This window comes from Eschrichtius robustus, chromosome 11 (genome assembly GCF_028021215.1).
Source record: "Eschrichtius robustus isolate mEscRob2 chromosome 11, mEscRob2.pri, whole genome shotgun sequence".
Classification (NCBI taxonomy): domain Eukaryota; kingdom Metazoa; phylum Chordata; class Mammalia; order Artiodactyla; family Eschrichtiidae; genus Eschrichtius; species Eschrichtius robustus.
In genome coordinates, this window is record NC_090834.1 from 59,452,229 (window position 1) to 59,471,424 (window position 19,196).

At 41.6% G+C, this 19,196-nt stretch overlaps 1 protein-coding gene across 3 annotated transcripts in view; it reads right to left on the reverse strand.

Moving 5' to 3' along the window:
- Nucleotides 1-3,439: 3,439 nt before the first annotated feature.
- UVRAG (UV radiation resistance associated) overlaps nt 3,440-19,196 on the reverse strand; it is a 313,347-nt gene continuing 297,590 nt past the window's right edge. For all 3 annotated transcript variants that reach the window (XM_068554579.1, XM_068554580.1, XM_068554581.1), the window contains one exon: nt 3,440-5,344. In XM_068554579.1, the coding sequence (XP_068410680.1) occupies nt 4,642-5,344 (703 nt within the window). In that variant the 3' untranslated portion in view covers nt 3,440-4,641. The remainder of the gene's footprint in view (nt 5,345-19,196) is intronic.

Sequence of the window (19,196 nt, forward strand, 5' to 3'; positions counted from 1 at the left end):
ATAGGTCATTACAGAGTATTGAGTAGAGTTCCCTGTGCTATACAGTAGGTCCTTGTTAGTTATCTATTTTATATATAGTAGTGTGTATACGTCAATCCCAATCTCCCAATTTATCCCTCCCCCCTTTTCCCTCCATAACCATAAGTTTTCTGCATCTGTGACTGTTTTGTAAGTAACTTCATTTGTATCATTTTTTAGATTCCACCTATAAGCGATATCATGATATTTGTCTTTGTCTGACTTACTTCACTTAGTACGATAATCTCTAGTTCCATCTATGTTGCCGCAAATGGCATTATTTCATTCTTTTTTTATGGCTGAGTAATATTCCATTGTATATATGTACCACATCTTCTTTATCCATTCATCTGTCAATTGACATTTAGGTTGCTTCCATGTCTTGGCTATTGTAAATAGTGCTGCAATGAACATCGGGGTGCATGTATCTTTTCGAATGATGCTTTTCTCCAGATATATGCCCAGGAGTGGGATTGCTGGATCATATGGTAGTTCTATTTTTAGTTTAAGGAGCCTCTATAGTGTTCTCCATAATGGTTGTACCAATTTACATTCCCACCAAAAGTGCAGGAGGGTTCCCTTTTCTCCACACTTTCCAGCATTTACTGTTTGTAGACTTTTTGATGGCCATTCTGATCGGTGTGAGGTATCATCCCTACGTGACAGATTAGGAGCCAGATTCGGAGGGGTTAAGTGGCCATGCCCAAGTGCTAGAACAAGAAATGGTGATAACGAGTCTCAGGCATCCTTTCTGTCGCTAGGCAGCAGCCTGCCACAGGACAAAAGGGAGCCAACATTGATGGTGTAGGCCCCATACAAACATAATGGCAAGGGCAGAGTTCTCTCCAATTCTTTACAGATTAAGAAATGAGGGGTCCTTAAGGGTTTAATGACTTGAGCAGGGTCATAACTTCAAAGTGGCTGAATTGGGGCATTCGGAATCTAGCTTCTAAAGAATAGATGCTGGCTGCCCTTTGTATCACACAGTAAAAACCCAGTTCATTATTGAGTATTTATCCTGAAACCATTAAGGACACAAGGATGAACCTCTTTTTCAGACAGACTTTTTTTTCTAAACAAAGTAGTACAGAAGAAGATTAAGAAGAGTATCACTACAGTCCAGCCTCAACTTGGCTGCTAGTCATAATTCACATCTAACCAAGTTACTCTTCCGCTTTAAAGTCTGGAAAGGGTACCGATCAGTCGCCCACTGCATGCATTGAAATCTCTTCCACTGGCATTTTAAGTCCTTCCCCATGGGCCTGCAATTCAATTTCTCCTCTCACCTTCCTTCACATCCATTCAGGGCCCAAGCACAGCAAACTCCTTGCAATTTTGCAAACATGCATGCAGCCCTGCCTTGCCTCTGGGCTTTGCCCATGCTGTTCCCTCCATCTGTAATGTGAAATCTTATACATCTTTCATCTGTATTACCCCCATGACCCTTTCCTGGTCCTTGAGGCAGAATAGCTTTCTCTGAATTCCGTAGCATGGCTATACATTTCTCCATCATAGAGTTTATCACACTGAATTATACTTGCTAATATACTTATGCCACCCTTCCCCCCACAACTGGAGAATGTGGCAGAGGTCAAGGCTTATTAATCTTTGTATAACCTTGTTTAGTCCAGTCCCTTGCAAAGAGGGAGAGAGCTAGCTCAGTAAATGTGGAATGGCTGGCTGACTGTTTAAGAATGAGGTTTTCATAGTTAACTCAGCTTTAGTATGAAATTCAAAACAGTGAAGAAGACAGGACTCAAACATAGCAGGGAAGTAACAATCACTTTTACTCTCAAAATAAATACTAATCAATTTTATTTTATAAATACAGATGCTGAGTTTTCTTTCAATTACCAACAGATCAGTTTCACATGCCATTTATTGTTGGTGGTGGTTTAAAAAATTATTTAAATAACTGGTTAGGTCAGGATAAATGGGCACTATTAGAACTGCTAAAAAAATATAGCTGGATACAATCTTCCAAAACTAATATTCTGGGGGGAAAAAATCTCTGGAATTTTTAAAGTGGGTAAGGGGAAGTGGAGAGAGAAAACACAAGCAAATATTCATCTGATAACATTTGCCGGCTGTAAAAGTGTCTCAGCTACATGAAAACTGAAAGGGCTCTTAGCAGTTCAGAAATGGATAGGACTGAGTTTTCATTTCAACTTACATTCTCACAGCAAAAATTACAAAGATTAATAGGAGATAATACCTCATCCCATATTTTGGCCTTGGCCACTTTAAACAGAGGCAAAATGAATTCTGCAGCTTTGGGAAATGTCAGAGTTGCTCCTGGAGAATGTAATGCTGTAGGATCTACCCAAGTTTGGCAGAAACTGCAGACATCAAACAAACTCAGTGAAAACCCAAAACCTAAACTAAATAAACTGAAACCTAAGTAGTGTTTTGAGGCACAACATCACTGGACACAGTGTGGATCAGGCAAATGTGTAGGTAACTATCGATCAGTTCTGGCCTACCAGATCACATTCAATGGTGGGGTTCCATGCTGTGTGGGTGAAAAGCTGTGAACCCCAGGATCAGAGAGTCCACAAATGGGAGATTGACAGACGGAACCCTGGAGCTCCAGGCTCTATCTGGCTGTGTGGAATCTGAGATGAACACTGTAACTATGGGTGCTCCTGTATGTGGTCCCTCTGCTTGGTGATGCCAGAAGCCGGGCTGGAGGACCTGCATTGAACGCACCTTGTCTCTGAGTTTCGCATGAAGTTTAAAGGTCTCTCCCATATCTGAGGAATCACACGTCACATGTGATTCACCTTCCATTGTTCAATACTAACATAGTCCTTCAAAACCTTTTTTTTTTGGGCTTGTGGCGATAGATGTTACTTCACCGGAGGACCCCACAGCCCAGTCTGATGTACATCCAAGATCATGTCTAGCTCCACCCTTACTGACTCCAAAATGAATGACAGTACTCTGCAAAGAAGCCGTGACTCTACAGATGGCTTCTGCTCCAGGTTTGGAGTAGTTCCACCTGTTTAGAGGAATAAGATGGATTTCTTCAGATCAAGTTAAAGCTTTTAATTGCTTGCAGGTTGGGTCTGTCTGTCATACAATGATTTTGTGAGTTCTTTACAAGAAAAATAACAACATGAACTATTCCATTTAACAGTGTAGCTATATTTATAATTGAGCCCAGGAATGCTTGGACAAAATATGAAAATGATTATGAAACCTATGAGTTAAGTTGTTATGGAGGACAAATGAGCTACTGCAGAGTACGCCTGTGACGGTCCGTTGCTATACACAATATGTAAACTCAAATGAAGTCAACGGCATTAGCTTAGACATAGCCACAGGTTTTGTTCAGGCTAGTGCTGTCACGATGTAACATATGGAGATGTAGGTTCAAGAGGAATTTCAAAGCTGGGGAAAAAAAAAAAATCAGGTTGAGTGAAGTAAACTCAATTTTTATTCTTCTATACAATGCACGGATATAAGCATAAAATTTCCTTAAAGAGCTTGCAACCCTGAGGCGATGTCCTTGGGTATATAAAGTATATAGCAATAGCAAATGATATCTGAGCTCCAGGAGTGAAAATGTACTTCAAAAACATAATTTAATATTTATGCAATTGCACACATACCGATAGTATTCTATGCCTCATCTAGTCTCTTAATCTAACTACCTCAACTGCCTTGCAGTTTGCACACTGGACAGCCTGACTCTCTACACATATTTCATCATGTACAATGCCTTCCTTTCCAACTGAAATTTAATAAATTAACATGGGGTTTACATATAGGGATTTCTATATGGTGAGTGTGTTGCCAGAAAGCACACCCAGCTTTTGACAACAGCCTCTGCCCACATAACTTTGGCCCCCAGAGGGAACTGGATGCCATCTGACTATAGTAACCTCGGGGGGGTCCTTGAGGATCCCCTGGGATCCACCCGAGGTGAGGTCTTTCCTATAATCTGAGGGCTGCATCAAGGGTATGGCTGACTGGAAGGTCATGGCAACTTCATTAAAGAACCAGCAAATGTGATGTCCTCAGTCGTCAGGATGCACAAGGTATCTACTGTGCAGATGGGGCGACAGCTAGGTTGACTGTGGAGTCTGGGAGCAGGGGCAGGGGCAGGGGCAGGGGCAGGTGGGCCTGGGTATAAGGAGACCATTGTGCTTCTTATTCATCAACTTAATGGATGGCCAAAGATCCTCCAGTAGATGGTGGAGACCTTTTACTGAATATTCAATTTTCCCAAAGTTTCATAAACTATGGTGAGGGCAAATGCTTATAAGAAACTAAAGACGAATTCATTATATTATTTATATATTATCATCTTCCCTCTGAGGATAACACAGAAGTGTAAATAAAAAAGCAGACAAATGCCTATAAGGTGACTAGAGCTAGACTTCTGCCTTAAAATAACTGTCAGGCCTGAAAAGCGACTCTTGCAAGCAAAATCTAACTTTGGCCCACTGATACACAATGATCCTGAGTCCCTCCTCGATTCACAAAGTCTATTTTTGTGAGGAATATCCTCCATTAATATTCATTTTGTGTCATAATTATTACAAAGGGTAACCAGTGCAGCTTTATCCTCATTTCAAGCAGTGACTCTGTCCTGGTCCTACCGTCTGTCCGCTCGCTTCACTTATCAGAACTCCTGCGTGGCCGGCGGAAGCTGGATACATTTTCGTTCAGTGCATAGATCCTTCGGGAGAACTCTTCAAATTCTCCCAGAACTTGTTCGTCACACTCCACTGCCACGGCACTGTCCACGGGGATGCAGTTAAATGCTTCCAGCTGATCGCCTGAGGTGAAGCCTGTGGCTTCCATCCCGATGATCTCTTCTGCTTGCTCCACGGTACAGCAGAGCTCGGCTTCGGAGACCGGGTGGAATCCCCCGGGAAGCTGGGCGCTGGAGGAGCCGGCCTGCTCGCTGGGCAGGAGGGTGCCGTTGACTGTGGCTGGAGGCCCCGGGAGGGCTTGTCCCTGTTCCTGGCTAGTGTTCACACGCACATGGCCTCCATGGAAGCTGTCACCCAGATCTACCCCTTTTTTCTTGTTTTCTTTGGAGAAGTCCAAGGAGGTGTCCAAGGAGGAAGACAGAGATGTTGTCTTTCTCTCAGATTCTCCCGTGGAGGGGACGGTGGTCACAGGCTGGGCTAACGCTGAGCTGTAACTGGGGGGAGGGGTTTTGTACTGGAGTCTCTCATTCTCTGAGCTGGCCCGTTTCCGGTGTCCTTTGTCTGGTGAAGGCATCCCTCCAGAGAAGCCTACATCTACACCCCCAAACATGGAGCTTTGTCTCTTTGGAACAGGGATTGCACTGGAGGTGTGATGTCTGTCGCTAGAAGACAAACAAAAATGAGAAGTTACTTTCAACTTCAGAACTCAGCTTAAACCTTCTGCGTCCAGAGATAGGAAATAACATATTTAGGTTTGAGATAATACAAATTGATAATACTCAACCTTAGTATTAATTTTAGTGTCCAAATACAAAATGCAACATAAAGTATTCTGAGTTCAGCATTGGGAGCTTCCTTTAAGAAGGATACAAGATATACTGAAATATATGCAGAGGGTAGGGCGGGGGGGTAGAGACAATGTCATATGGGGAGGATTCGAGGCAACTGGAGGGATTGGATCCGGCAAGAAAAATATATGAGGATGTGATCAACTTCGTATGTCTGCAGGGCTACCAATATCTTATTCTTGTTTTTAATATTCAAGTCTTATTTTACCTTCATAAAGCAGGTATCCCCATTTGACAGAGAACTTCAATGACTTGCCCGTGATAACCTCAACGAGACAGGGGTGAGGCTGGACTGAAATCCATGACTCATAACTCAATGACCAATAGCTTTTCCAATACGCAAATGCTAATTGCCTTGCCTTAGATAAGTGGCAGGGAGAGGACCAAGGAGATGTGTGTGTGTGTGTGTGTTTAACGAAAAATTAACTTGGGAAATGACCTCTCCTTTATAACGCTAGTCACACACATTTTACAATACTTGGTCTTCAGTACCTTCCTTCAAACTTGAGTTACTTCTCAGGAAGATACTTTTGGGCCAGCAATAATAATCACTGTTTGGCTACCCAAAGCATTATAGTTTCTGAAGTTATTTCATATACATCATTTCACTTGGTCCTCACAAAAACCCCATCAAGAAAGCAGGGTATACATTATTAATCTTAAGCCTGAAATAATAAATAATAATTAGTTAATGGAAATAGAGTATCCAGACTCTGGAAATGATAGTCATTTTATAAACTATGCTAGCGAAGCCACCCCTGGAGTACTAATCACAGTTCTAGACATCATACTTGGCTGAAGCTAGTCAGCTTCAATACAACTATATGAACAAACTGGGTCCAGAGACAGAGGGAGGTGCAAACACAAGATCCATCTGACCTGTGTTCTTTAGATGAGGAAACACACACAGAGAAGTGGCTCGCAAAAAAGGCAAGTACCAGGCAGGAGCAGAGGTTAGACTTAAAACTATACCTATCCAACAAACAGCTGCTACATGTGCCAGGCCTTGCGCAGGGGAAACAGATGTAAGACGTGCTGGCCCTGCCTCTGAGGAGCTTCCGGTCTTGCAGTAGAAAGACGTCCACAATTATTGAAATAATACATTTTCAAATTACAGTCACGATAAGTGCCCTGAGAAAGAAGAAAGGATCTCGGGTTCCTTCTCCCTGTGTCCACAGCCACAAACCCTTAAGCCAGCTCCTGCTCCCTCTCCTCTCAGATCTCTCCTGATGCTCGATTATCCCTGTGGTCTAAGCAAAGGTTCTTCAAGCTTCTTGAGGAACGGCAACCAAAAGGCTTCTTCTAATCCACGTGCCCATCAGACTCCTTGCTTGGCTATGAGTGTTGGTGCCAAGAGCGATTTCCTAATTAGGGGTGGTCACTGGGGCACACGTGGAACCAGGCAAGGAGACTAGTAAATTACTGTTTTTAGTTCTCAAGAAAAACTAAACAGAGCAAAACTTGTTGGTCTTAATCTAGGTTTTCAGTTAATATGTTGTCAAAACTCACAGTAATGGGGTTAGCTGAACATTTTGGCCAACCTCCTTGTTTTCACTGCTACTTGCTGACAAGTGTCCCTCTCTACATGATTCTGCAGGGGCCCTAGGTAATCCAACCAAAACAGCATCAGCACCACCCACAGACAGTCTATTCTGGGCAGACAGGCCACGCTTTCAGTTGCCACCACAGCCCATGAGGGGTGGGAAGCACCAGGTAAACCCGCCCGGAACACTGAAGGTGATATTGCTGGCACGTGACCACAGGCCAGGTGCTTAACCACTTATGGCTATGAAGGGTGAATGACTTGACACCCTCCCTGCCGCCACCCACCCTCCTACCCCAGGGGACCCTGCTCTGCTTCCCTCTGCTGGGCTCCAGGTGGGCTGATAAAAGGGCATGAGAAACAAACAGGTCAGGGCACAACAAGCAGTGCTTACGACACAAGAAAAGGGTTTTTGTAGCCCTCTTTGATTCTGAGACTCCCTGAAAGCTCTCCTCAACTTTGCACAACAGAAAAGTAATAAAGTATGACATCCCTCCCCTGCAGCTACAATAGGCAGGGAACTACCATTTTCTTGAGCATCAATAATGTTGAACTCTCACATCCGCCCTGTGAAAAAGGTAGGCAGGTAGGAGGGTTATGGATTCAAAGGCTTTTGCGAGATTGGAGACGTTGGCATTTGCTGACATCCTGATCCTGGGATCTTACCCAGTTTTCCTGGGTTTTTATGAGAACCCGGGTAATGACAGTATCAAATACAATTTAGAAAACCTAAGTAACAGTAAAACATTCCCTCTTAAGAACGGTAAGAAGATGAGGTATTACACAGACAAATAAGGAAGTCTACATATCTAACGTTTACCCTACAATCACACACTCTCTTTTTTTCCCATTTGCAGCTATGTGCCATGAAACCTTTCAAAAATTTTTATTAGTCTTTCTTATAATCTTAAAAAGAATAAGTTGAACAAAAAAGGTATTTTCCCTTTTTTTATTTAAAAAAAATTTTTTTAACTTTTTGTTTTGTATTGAAGTATAGTTGGTTAACAATGTTGCGATAGTTTCAGGTGTACAGCAAAGTGATTCAGTTATACATATACATGTATCTATTCATTTTCCAATTAAAAAACGTATTTTCTTGATAACTTTGGGCCATCAGTATTAACATGTCTTACTGACTATGACATAGTAGAGAGACTATGGGCCTTTCAGGGGCGTGTTTCTGAATCTGGGATCTGAGTCTGAGTTCTTAAGTCTGCACTCAGGCTTTTCTGTGTCCTCTCTCACTGTCAGGCTGTCACGTGTGGCCGAGTCAGTGCTCTTGCCTGCGAGTGCTTCTCCTTTTTTGACATTTGCTTCTAATTTGCTGTGTTCTTGTAAAGTAGATGTCTTGAGAATTGTGTGCAAAGCAAGAGTAAACAGGATTTGAGTGATGGACGAGCAGATATCCTGGGCATAATACGCTTTATTATATGAGTTTTGTAACATTAGTTTTGGCTGCTCAGAATTAATTTTTTATTACTTCCATAATCTTAGCAATGTTCCAAATTTTTAAGATAGCTGAGGTCTAAACAGCTCAAGTGTTGAATGACTGCATTAAAATATATACAAACACACATGCATTTTTAATTATTATAATAATTTATACTCCCCGGAAAACTAAAAAATATAAACCATATTAAAAAATAAAAATCACTCAAAAGCCTATTACTCATCAAATAACCACTATTTGGATATTTTCCTTTCAGACTTTGATTTTATACATGTGTTTAATTTAAAAAAGACACAAAACCAAACAAACAAAAAACAAAATGAAAGCTGTGTTTGCAGTATATATATACAATTCTGTATCCTGTTGTTGGAAGTTATTCAGACCTCTTGGTAAACAATTCTAAATGGCTACTCCATTGAATGGAATATCATAATTTACTTAATCATTTTCTTATTTTTGTGGATTTAGGATATTTCTAAAGTTTTACTATTAAAAAACAAACTGTTGTATCTCTGTATAAAAACACAATGCATAGATTTTTTTAAAAATTTATTTATTTTTATTTATTTATGGCTGTGTTGGGTCTTCGTTTCTGTGCGAGGGCTTTCTCTAGTTGTGGCAAACGGGGGCCACTCTTCATCGCGGTGCGCGGGCCTCTCACTATCGCGGCCTCTCTTGTCGCGGAGCATAGGCACCAGACGCGCAGGCTCAGTAGTTGTGGCACGCAGGCTTAGTTGCTCCGCGGCATGTGGGATCTTCCCAGACCAGGGCCCGAACCCGTGTCCCCTGCATTGGCAGGCAGATTCTCAACCACTGCGCCACCACGGAAGCCCAATGCATAGATTTTTAATAAAATAATTCTGACTTTCATATTTAATAGAAGGTTTCTAGAAGGAATCTTCATTACACGTTTTGGTGTTAGTTAAATTCTTACAAGAAAAATAGGAACATTATACCTCTACTATTGCCTAAAAAGAGAAAGGCAGCAATTAAAAAGGCAAATGATAGATTAATAAAGAATGCCCAGAAGGTTTCAAGATTCTTTTTGTCTGATTACAGTCTGGCTTCATAATTATTTTATCTAGATGGAAGAAGAGGTTGAAACGCCTAGATTTACTAATTATTAAGACCAATTTTTAAAGGCAATTGACAATTTACTTATCAAATGAAATTAGTACAGTATTTAAATAGTGATGAATAACTTACAGGGAATTTCTACTCTTAGAGACAACCAGAGTAAACCTGAGTGTTCTGGGGAGGAGTGGATGCAGCAGGAAATGTAGTAGCATTTCTTTATCCCCCACTTCAGCCAAGGGTCCCTATGTTCTAAGGCACTAGATTTGGGGGCACAGAGCCTGAGGTTTAGCAACTGGACTGAGTCCCCCAGTTCACTGCACACATTCTCCTCATCAGCTGTTTGCCTTGAATGGATGCCTCTCCTAGCTTGGCTTAGGTCCAAACTGGAAACATGACATCTGGGGTTTAATGCTGCAATTAAAAGGAATTTATTAAAAAACAACCCAAAGATATTGTAATTACAAATTTACTAGGCCACGGTTTAGTGAAACAGGGCATAGGTTGTTGAATAACTGAACCACATCGGGGACTGTTAAATTACTTAATAATAAGCCTTTCTGCTACAAGTAAAAAAGGATATCCTAGGATCCCAAACAATAGCATGATGAGGGAGAAGGCAAGTGGCTTGGAGTTTAGAGGTCAAGGAGGACAGTCTGGTTTAAATTTGGCTTCTTTGGATCAAGTCTTCCTTGATCTCTCTAAATTAAGGTCATTAATTTCTTTTTCATTCTGTCCTTATTTACTGCAGTCAGTTACCTTTTGTTATCCCTTCAGCTATATCTAGAGATATCTGGAGATAGTGGTGGTGATGAGAAAGGATGCTCAAACTTCTGGATCGGCAACTGTGATCCTATTTGGAGTTATAACTTAAGGTCGAAATCACCACTTACTAGTTATATGACTGTAGGCAGTCACTTATCTTCTCTGTGCTCTAGTTTTCTTCTTTGTAAAATAGATTATTGGACTGTGGTAAGGATTAAATAAAACAACACACTTCAAATCCTTGGCAGAATGCCTGGCATATATACCGATGGCAGTAGTAGCTGTAATTGTGGTTGCTGTCATTATTATTTGCTTCCATGGGCTCTGGATTCCAAAAGTATTAGCCTCATTTTACAGAAGAGGTAACTGAGGCTCAAAGACATTAACGTCTTAGATGGAAACACAGGGTAACAGGTAGCAGAGGAACGACCAGAATCTAGATCTCATTCCTTCTACTGTTTCCTCCTATACAGAATAATGTTTATAGCAGGAACAAACTCAGAACTCCTCCCACCCACCCCCATCTCCACTCCTGCCCATCAGGGAGCTGCCTGCAAGAAGAAAAGGAGTCAAGGCAAGTGTAAAAGAGTTTGGGGGAGAAAGTACTAAATCAAAAGGTTTATTCTGCCCAATGTGAAACTTCATTCCAGGTTTTTCCTTTTTTCCTGAGGACATGGGGTGGGAAAGGCTTTGAATCAAGTGGAAATGCTCAACTGCCTCTATTTACACGATCTACCAAATGTTGAGGGACTAGAAGAGCTTCCCAGAATCCTTTGAGGTACATTCCAATTGTCCCCAAACCTCTGATGTGTCATTTTTCTGTATGAATTTAGCTTCAGGGAGAGGGAATTTTTATAAGAGGGAGACTTTCTCTGCTTCCCCAACCTAAAAGAGAAGGACCCTGTTCAGCACTTCTATAACCATTACACGAATACCTCGCCATGAAGCCAGCCCGACCCGGGAGACAGCAGAACCAGTTCATTCCACTCCACTGTCCTTGCCCCACCACTCTCTCCCCATCTTCCTTTTCTGTTGGTTTTATTGCCCGAAGCTATAGCCTCTTTTTACAGAAAAGGGACTGGGAGAGAGGAAACAAAGTAAGAAAGCACTGGTCCAAAATGTGTTCCCATTTCCACATCTCCCATACATAATATTCCAGACCTTCACATATAACTCCGCCATTATAAAATATGGGAGACTGGTGGAGCACTTCACTACCCCGAACCTATGTTTCCTCTCCTGTGAAATGGGTATATCCATCTAACAGTTGTTGTAGTCAGGATTAAACAAAATATACAAGTAAAATTCTTAGTACAATGAGTAGGTACTCCATAAATTATTAATATTAAAACAATAGCAACTAACATTTATGAAGTACTAGGGAATAACTAATCTATTAACAGCTTTATACATGGTCTCATTTCATCCTCACATCTCTATGAAGTATACATCCTCATTTTACAGATGAAGAAACTGAGGCACAGAGGTTAGGTAACCTGCCTAAGATCACAAAGCAACTAACTGTGCTTTAACAGAGGGAGTCTGACTAAATAAATGTTAATTTCCTTCTCTCTCCCAATCCATAGGACTGGCCACCAAAACACGCTCTACTTCTATTTGAGGGAGGAGTGAGAATCAGAACAATACTTTTTAGGTCAAGTGGCTTGATACCTTTTCCTTCTCTTCTCTTCTTGCCTACTTTAAGTTTGTGTGGCATTTTTACTTCCTAAGACTTGTTATGCTGTTATAAGAATGCTAATGCATTCTAAGTATCAATTATTAACAGAAATACATTCTGCCATGGAATGATATGAATGTGAAGACTTAGGGAAAAATGAAATAAAGAAAAAAATGTAAAGATTTCCCATCTCAAGAGAGTTCTTCAAGCTGGAGTGAAGTTTTAGCTCTTTGAAAACTTTTTTTTTCCCTCTGTTCTCTTTCAGATTCACTTGGGCTTGTTTTATCTGTCTACAACCAGGTCTCACACTGTAAAGTATTAGGAAGGAGTACAATTCACAGTCTCAAATGTGTGTCTTTCCCTCCTACAGAATGCTTCCTCTGAGGAACATTACTAGATCACAGCTGGTCAAGATGCTAAATCTTTTTTTTTTTTTTTTTAAATTTTATTTATTTATCTATTTATTTATTTATTTTTGGCTGAGTTGGGTCTTTTGTTGCTGCGCGCTGGCTTTCTCTAGTTGCGGTGAGCGGGGGCTACTCATCGTTGTGTTGCGCGGGCTTCTCATTGCGGTGGCTCCTCTTGTTGTGGAGCACGGGCTCTAGGCACGTGGGCTTCAGTAGTTGTGGCACGTGGGCTCAGTAGTTGTGGCGCACGGGCTTAGTTGCTCCGCGGCATGTGGGATCTTCCCAGAGCAGGGCTCGAACCCGTGTCCCCTGCATTAGCAGGCGGATTCTTAACCACTGCGCCACCAGGGAAGCCCAAGATGCTAAATCTTGATGGTCTGGATCCTGGCCAAAATCTACAGCCACAACTCAGTGGAATAAGAATACTTAAAAAGAAGGGAAAAAAACCCAACAACCCACACTTTTAAATAACATTTGATCTTCTTCTTTCTCCCCCTTGTAGCAAACTACGACCTCATGGCAGTGAGACAGCTACATGGAGGTGTTTAAGTTGGTTTACAGCCATTAGAAATGTTTGAAGCTCTAGGTACTACTCTGCGCCAATAGCGTGTCAACTCTGCTAGAAAGCAATAATAGTTTCTCACCTTCTTAAAGATTACTGCTTAAATAATGCAGAGCAACGACAGGGCTGCACAGAGTGCCAAAAGCAGGTGGCCAAGGCGAAGCTGAGGTGGAATTATGTCTTTTGGCAGCTGAGAAATTATGATATAAAGTTAGTTTAAAAAAAAAAAAAGACAACCCATAAATTAGGCTACTAAACCTCTTTCAAAATCCAGCAAAGGCTGGGATTTACCTTTCTCCTTCTTCTATCTCAGATCACGTAGAAGCACAGAGCCTCCTTTTGGAAAAGCCAAATTGAACAGCTAGATCTTATCTCCCAGGAGGTAGCTGGGGGTTAATAGTTTTAAGCATGCAGAATCTTGGCCACAGACAAGCAATCTAAAGGCCTCTCACCATTACAGATAAGTGAAAGTGCTTAATCTGTGCTCTGGATGTTAACAAAAACAAGAAACAAAATAAAAATAGAAACAATCTTGGCCCAAAGCACAGGCTAAAATCTGTGCCAATGGTCACTTTTCCCCTGGGCTCCGCTTAGAAGTTTTCCTGCCAAAGCCTGACTAAATAAAAACAGAGAGTTTAAAAAGGAATAACTGAACAAGGGAGCCTTTAGATTTTATTTAAACTGAGTTCTGATGGAGAGACGAATTTGTGAAAGAGAAAATTCCACAGGCAAAGGATAAAACAAGCAAGCTGAAGAAATCCATTTCCCCAGACTCTGTGATGTGAGGGCCTCCGTGGTCCTGGGCAACAGGGCCCACCATGGAAAAGAAAGGTCCCAGCACACGCTATGAGCAGAGGCTGAAGGGGTACCCACAGCATGGAGCCCACCTGGAAGCCAGCTTGGTTCTCTCAAGGCTGAGCTCCCTGGGATTAGGGAATAGAGAGTGATCCTCCAGGGAGACAGAAGGTCCCAGGAGCTGGCAGGTCAACCACTTCACCCATCAGCTTTCACTTTAAGAAATCATCACACAAATTCAACGTACTGAAATCACAGCCAGGCAAGGCAACAAACATTATGAGGGCTGTAACATGGTCTGTAGAAACAGAAAGAGATGCCAGGAAAGATACCTGATGACCCCTCGGAGTGTCTAGATAGCACCTGAAACATGGGAGTGATAAAGTGTTTATGCTGAAACTAGAAAAAAAAAACAAAAATCTACCTTTGCCAGGGAAACCAGAGGAATAGCAATGTCACAGCCCAGCCCCAGAAAGAACTTGATAGGGAAATTTAAACCTTGGTCAGAATTTAAAAAGTAGACTTGCAGAGAGAGCTAAAGGAAGCTTTAGACTCCAGAGGCCAAAGACAGAATCTGTGAAATTAAGTTTTTGAAAGACACTGCTAAAGCTGAACCACCATCACATTTCTAATAAGCTCTGACACGAACCGAACCATGGGGCCTTAGTTGTTTATTTTAAAAGAAAAAAGGATAGCTCTGCCACCATTTTCAGAGATGCTGGAGGCCTTTGGAAGAAATGCTTAAATGACAGTTAGCCGTCATTTAATCACTGCTTAGAGACTGTGGGACTCCAGGGACAATGTCTCGGGAACCTTATTTTTTGTAGCCCTCTGTACTACTGCAAGAGGTGCAGTATAAACTGTATGTATATTAACAGAACATATTACCAAATTATTTACTCCCTCATTCAAATATATAGTGAGTGTCTATGCACAAGGCACTGTGCACTAGACTCTGGGGATACAATAGTGATTGGAAAAAGCCATGGTTCCTGCTTCTGTGGCGCTCACAGTGGGAGAGGATAGACATTTGTCACAAAATTATAGATATAAATGTAAAATGACAACCTCTGACACATGCTATGCAACTAACCCAGCAAAGGCCAAGATTCAAAGGGCTAGTAGACTTCTTCACCAGGTAAAGAGTGGGTGGGTGGGTGAGAACATCCAGGCAAAAGGAATAGCGTATGTCAAGACCCTATGTCAAGAGAGAGAACGTCTGAGGATCCAAAAGGTCATCAAGTGAAGAGTAGCATGGCAGAAGATAAAGCTGAAGAGGAAAACAAGGTCTAGACTGTGCAGAAGCCCAGAGGCCATGTTTAGAACTTTTCTCTTTATTTAAATCATTAAAGTGTTTTAGGCTAGGGGTCTGTGTGTGTGTGTGTGTGTGTGTGTGTGTGTGTGTGTGTGTGTGTCTAGGGGGGTAAGGAGAGAAAGAAAGAGACTGATTGATTTGTATTTTGACAGGTACACTCTCACTGAAGCTGGAGAACAGAGTGGAGTGGGTCTGGAGCAGATGCTGGGGGACCACAGGCTGTGCAGTAGTATGGGTGAGAGATGATGGAGGCTTGGCCCAGAGTGGAAATGTATAGATACAGACAAATAGACATATTAGGGGAAATCAGCAGAGGTTGTGAAGGTGGGATATGGGGGTAAGAGGGAAAGGGAGGAACCAGCTGGCTTCCTGGCCAGTGTAAAAGAATGCATGGAGATTCCATTTGCTGAAAACAGAGCACTGGAAGACCATGAGGCTTGTGATGGTTGGGGTGGAAGACAGGAAGAAAAAAACACGGGCACACAGAATGTGCTGTGAAAAGGTCCAGGAGGCGATCTGAATAGAGGTCTGATATCACAAAAGAGATCTGGGCTGAAGATTTACACTGTGCTTCCTTTCAATGTGGGTGATAATTAAAATGATAGTTGTAGATAAGATCACTGGGCAAGGGTGGTGAAGAATAAAATCAGAGAAAAGAGGGCTGAGGATTGAGCCTGAGGAGCTCCAGTTTTTTATGATGAGGTAGAAGAAGAGGAGCCTGCAAATGAGATAAGGAGCAGTCAGAGGAACGAAAAAAACTAGGGGAGGGTTATAATAATAGGATTCCTTTTCTGGAACCACAAGATGCTAAATGATCCCTGTATAAAACATTTTATTCTTAACATAGTTATAAGAGAGGCTGTACAGGGTGATAGTTAAAGTAGAGGCCCTAAAGCTGTTCTGTCTGGGATCAAATCTTAGCTCTTCCACTTGATGGCTGTGTTACATATAAGTTATTTAAACCTCTCTGTGCTTCAGTTTCCTCATCTGTAAGATGAGAGAGGATAATGGGCCCTAATTCACTTGACTGTTGTGAGGATTAAATGACTTAACTAAATAATACATTCAAAATGCTTTGGAAGAGTGCCTGGTTTGCAGTAATGGTCATTTGATATTAGCTATAATGACATACTTATTATTATCTATATACAGCTGTCCACTACCAGAAGGATTATTGAACAAGCATCATATAAAATGACCTTTAACAACTCCAAAGTTGAAACAGAGCTTAAACTCAAAGATCATACTGAAGCAGCCAGTGGTAATTTCTAATTCTGCAAAGCCCTGACAGTTTTTTTTTTTTTTTTTTTTGGCTGTGTTGGGTCTTTGTTGCCGCGCGCAGGCTTTCTCTAGTTGCAGGAAGCCGCGGCTACTCTTCGTTGTGGTGTGCGGGCTTTCTCACTGTGGTGGCTTCTCTCGTTGCGGAGCACGGGCTCTAGGCACGTGGGCTTCAGAGGTTGTGGCGCGTGGGCTCAGTAGTTGTGGCTCGCAGGCTGTAGAGCGCAGGCTCAGTAGTTGTGGTGCACGGGCTTAGCTGCTCCGCAGCGGCATGTGGGATCTTCCTGCACCAGGGCTCGAACCCGTGTCCCCTGCATTGGCAGGTGGATTCTTAACCACTGCGCCACCATGGAAGCCCCGCCCTGACAGTTTTTCATGGGCCAAGACCATATCTCTACAGCCTTCTTGAAACTTAGTATAGTGTTTTAGATCTAGAAAGATGCTTATCTGCTGATACTTAGCACATGCTAAAGAATTCCTCCTGAAAAACAGGCTTCTTAGAACATGATATCTCCCATCCATTCACTTAAGCATGATCATCTTCCAAAGCCCAGTTCAAGTCCCACCTCCTTTGTTAAAGCCTTCTTCAACCATATGCCAATTTAAAGTGAGCTCTCTGAACTCTGAACTCCTTGATCAATACTTGTAATTATATTATCCAACTGATGCTTAATATGATCACTTGTATTTCAACAAGTATTTCAGTAGATATTACTGAAATCCACATTCACTGCCTTGGCAGTCTGCTAGGCACTGGGAATAAAGAGGCTTATGAGATAAGGTTTCTGTCATTAAAGAGTTTCCACTCTAGTAGAGAAGACAGAGAGTTAGCCAATAACCAGAACACCATGGTGCTCTGTACACAATATACATTTTGTATAATGGAGGAGGGAGCCAGCAGTCACCTAGAGGACTCAGCAGAGGCGGCTCCCTTTGACTGGCACTTTGAAGGATAAGGGGGAGTCAACCAGGCTGTGTGTGTATATGTAGGGGCAGAGGGGAGTAAGAAATGAAGGGAAGGATATTTAAGTCAGAATAAAATACAATATGTGTGCAGTCCAACTGTGGAGCCAAGTCTTGTAAACAATGTATGGGAGGGACCTGGTCTTCTATTTCTTGAAATCCACTGCTCCACTTCCCAATCTAATGTAGTACAGAGTATACAGTAGATGCTAAGTGGATGTATTTGTTTTATGAATAAGTGGATTTGATTAGTTGCACCCAAAAGGAATAATTTATGTTTTTTTTTTTTCTTTTGGCAATGTGTTGAGAAACGGTTGATATAAAAGTAAAAAAGGGGTTTCCCTGGTGGCGCAGTGGTTGAGAGTCTGCCTGCCAATGCAGGGGACACGGGTTCGAGCCCTGGTCTGGGAGGATCCCACATGCCGCGGAGCAGCTAGGCCCGTGAGCCACAACTACTGAGCCTGCGCGTCTGGAGCCTGTGCTCCGCAACAAGAGAGGCCACGATAGTGAGAGGCCCGCGCACCGCGATGAAGAGTGGCCCCCGCTTGCCGCAACTAGAGAAAGCCCTCGCACAGAAACAAAGACCCAACACAGCCATAAATAAATAAATTAATTAATTTAAAAAAAAAGTAAAAAAGAAGTAAAAAAAGAACACTACAGGGTTACTCATAACATGAAGAACAAAACTTTCTAAAGATACAGTTATAGTAAGTCTAAATGATGAAATACTACGCAGCCACTAAAATGATGCTAAAATTTTTGTAACGCCATTCGTAAAAGGCTTAAGATATGACAGACAAAAAAGCAGCATATACAACTGCAAGGACTGTGCTTCAACACTATAGCTACTAGTCACATGGTACCGAGTACCTGCAAGGTGGCCAGTTGGATTTGAGATGTGCTATAAATGTAAAATATATACTGGATTTAGACAGTTTAGTATAAAAAATGGAATGTAAAATATTTTGTTAATAGTTAAAATACTATTAATACTATTAATACTATTAACTAATTAACTACTATTAACTATTAACTACTATAAATAGTTAATACTATTAACTACTAATTAACTACTACTAATTAATTACTATTAACTAATACTATTAACATGTTTTATTGGAATTAAATAAAAACTATGATTAAAATTAATTTGCCTATTCCTTTTTACCTTTTTTCAATGTGGCTACCAGAAAATGTAAGTTTCTATATATGTGGATCAGACTATATTTCAGGGCTGGTATAGATGACATGATCTCAACTGCATAAGAAACACATAGAAAACTGACTAACTTAACAGTGGTTTCGCTCCCTGGATTATAGGGCTATTGTTTTCCCCTCGTCTGTATATTTTTACATTTTCCAAATTTTATTCATTGATAATCAAAAGGAATGACAAGAGAGAGACAAGGCACAAATAAAAACGGAAAAAGATCTCAGTTTGGTTCAAAGACTTGGTTGCTGGAGGTTGAGAAAAGCAGCCCGGGGATGCCCAAATGAGTTTCTCACTGATGGAGGGTTAGCACACAAAGGATGTTGGCCAGCTGTTCTCCATCCTGACTGGAGACAGAAAAAAGCGGAAATGGGTGTTAACCGCAGAAGGGGGCCTGTAAGTTAAATATAGGGAAGAATTTCCTGAAGCGAGGGTGTTTAAACTCTGGAATGAGTTATGGAAGAAGCCTCATCCCCCAAGGTCATTTAAAATACTATAGATGCCCATATGCCTTGTGTGTTCCTGTCTGGAGGCAATGAGATGACTTGTCAAGGTTCCGTCTAAAATAGCTGTCTTAGAGTAAATAACTCCAATAAAACTTTCTTTTTCATTTATTTTTGACCAGG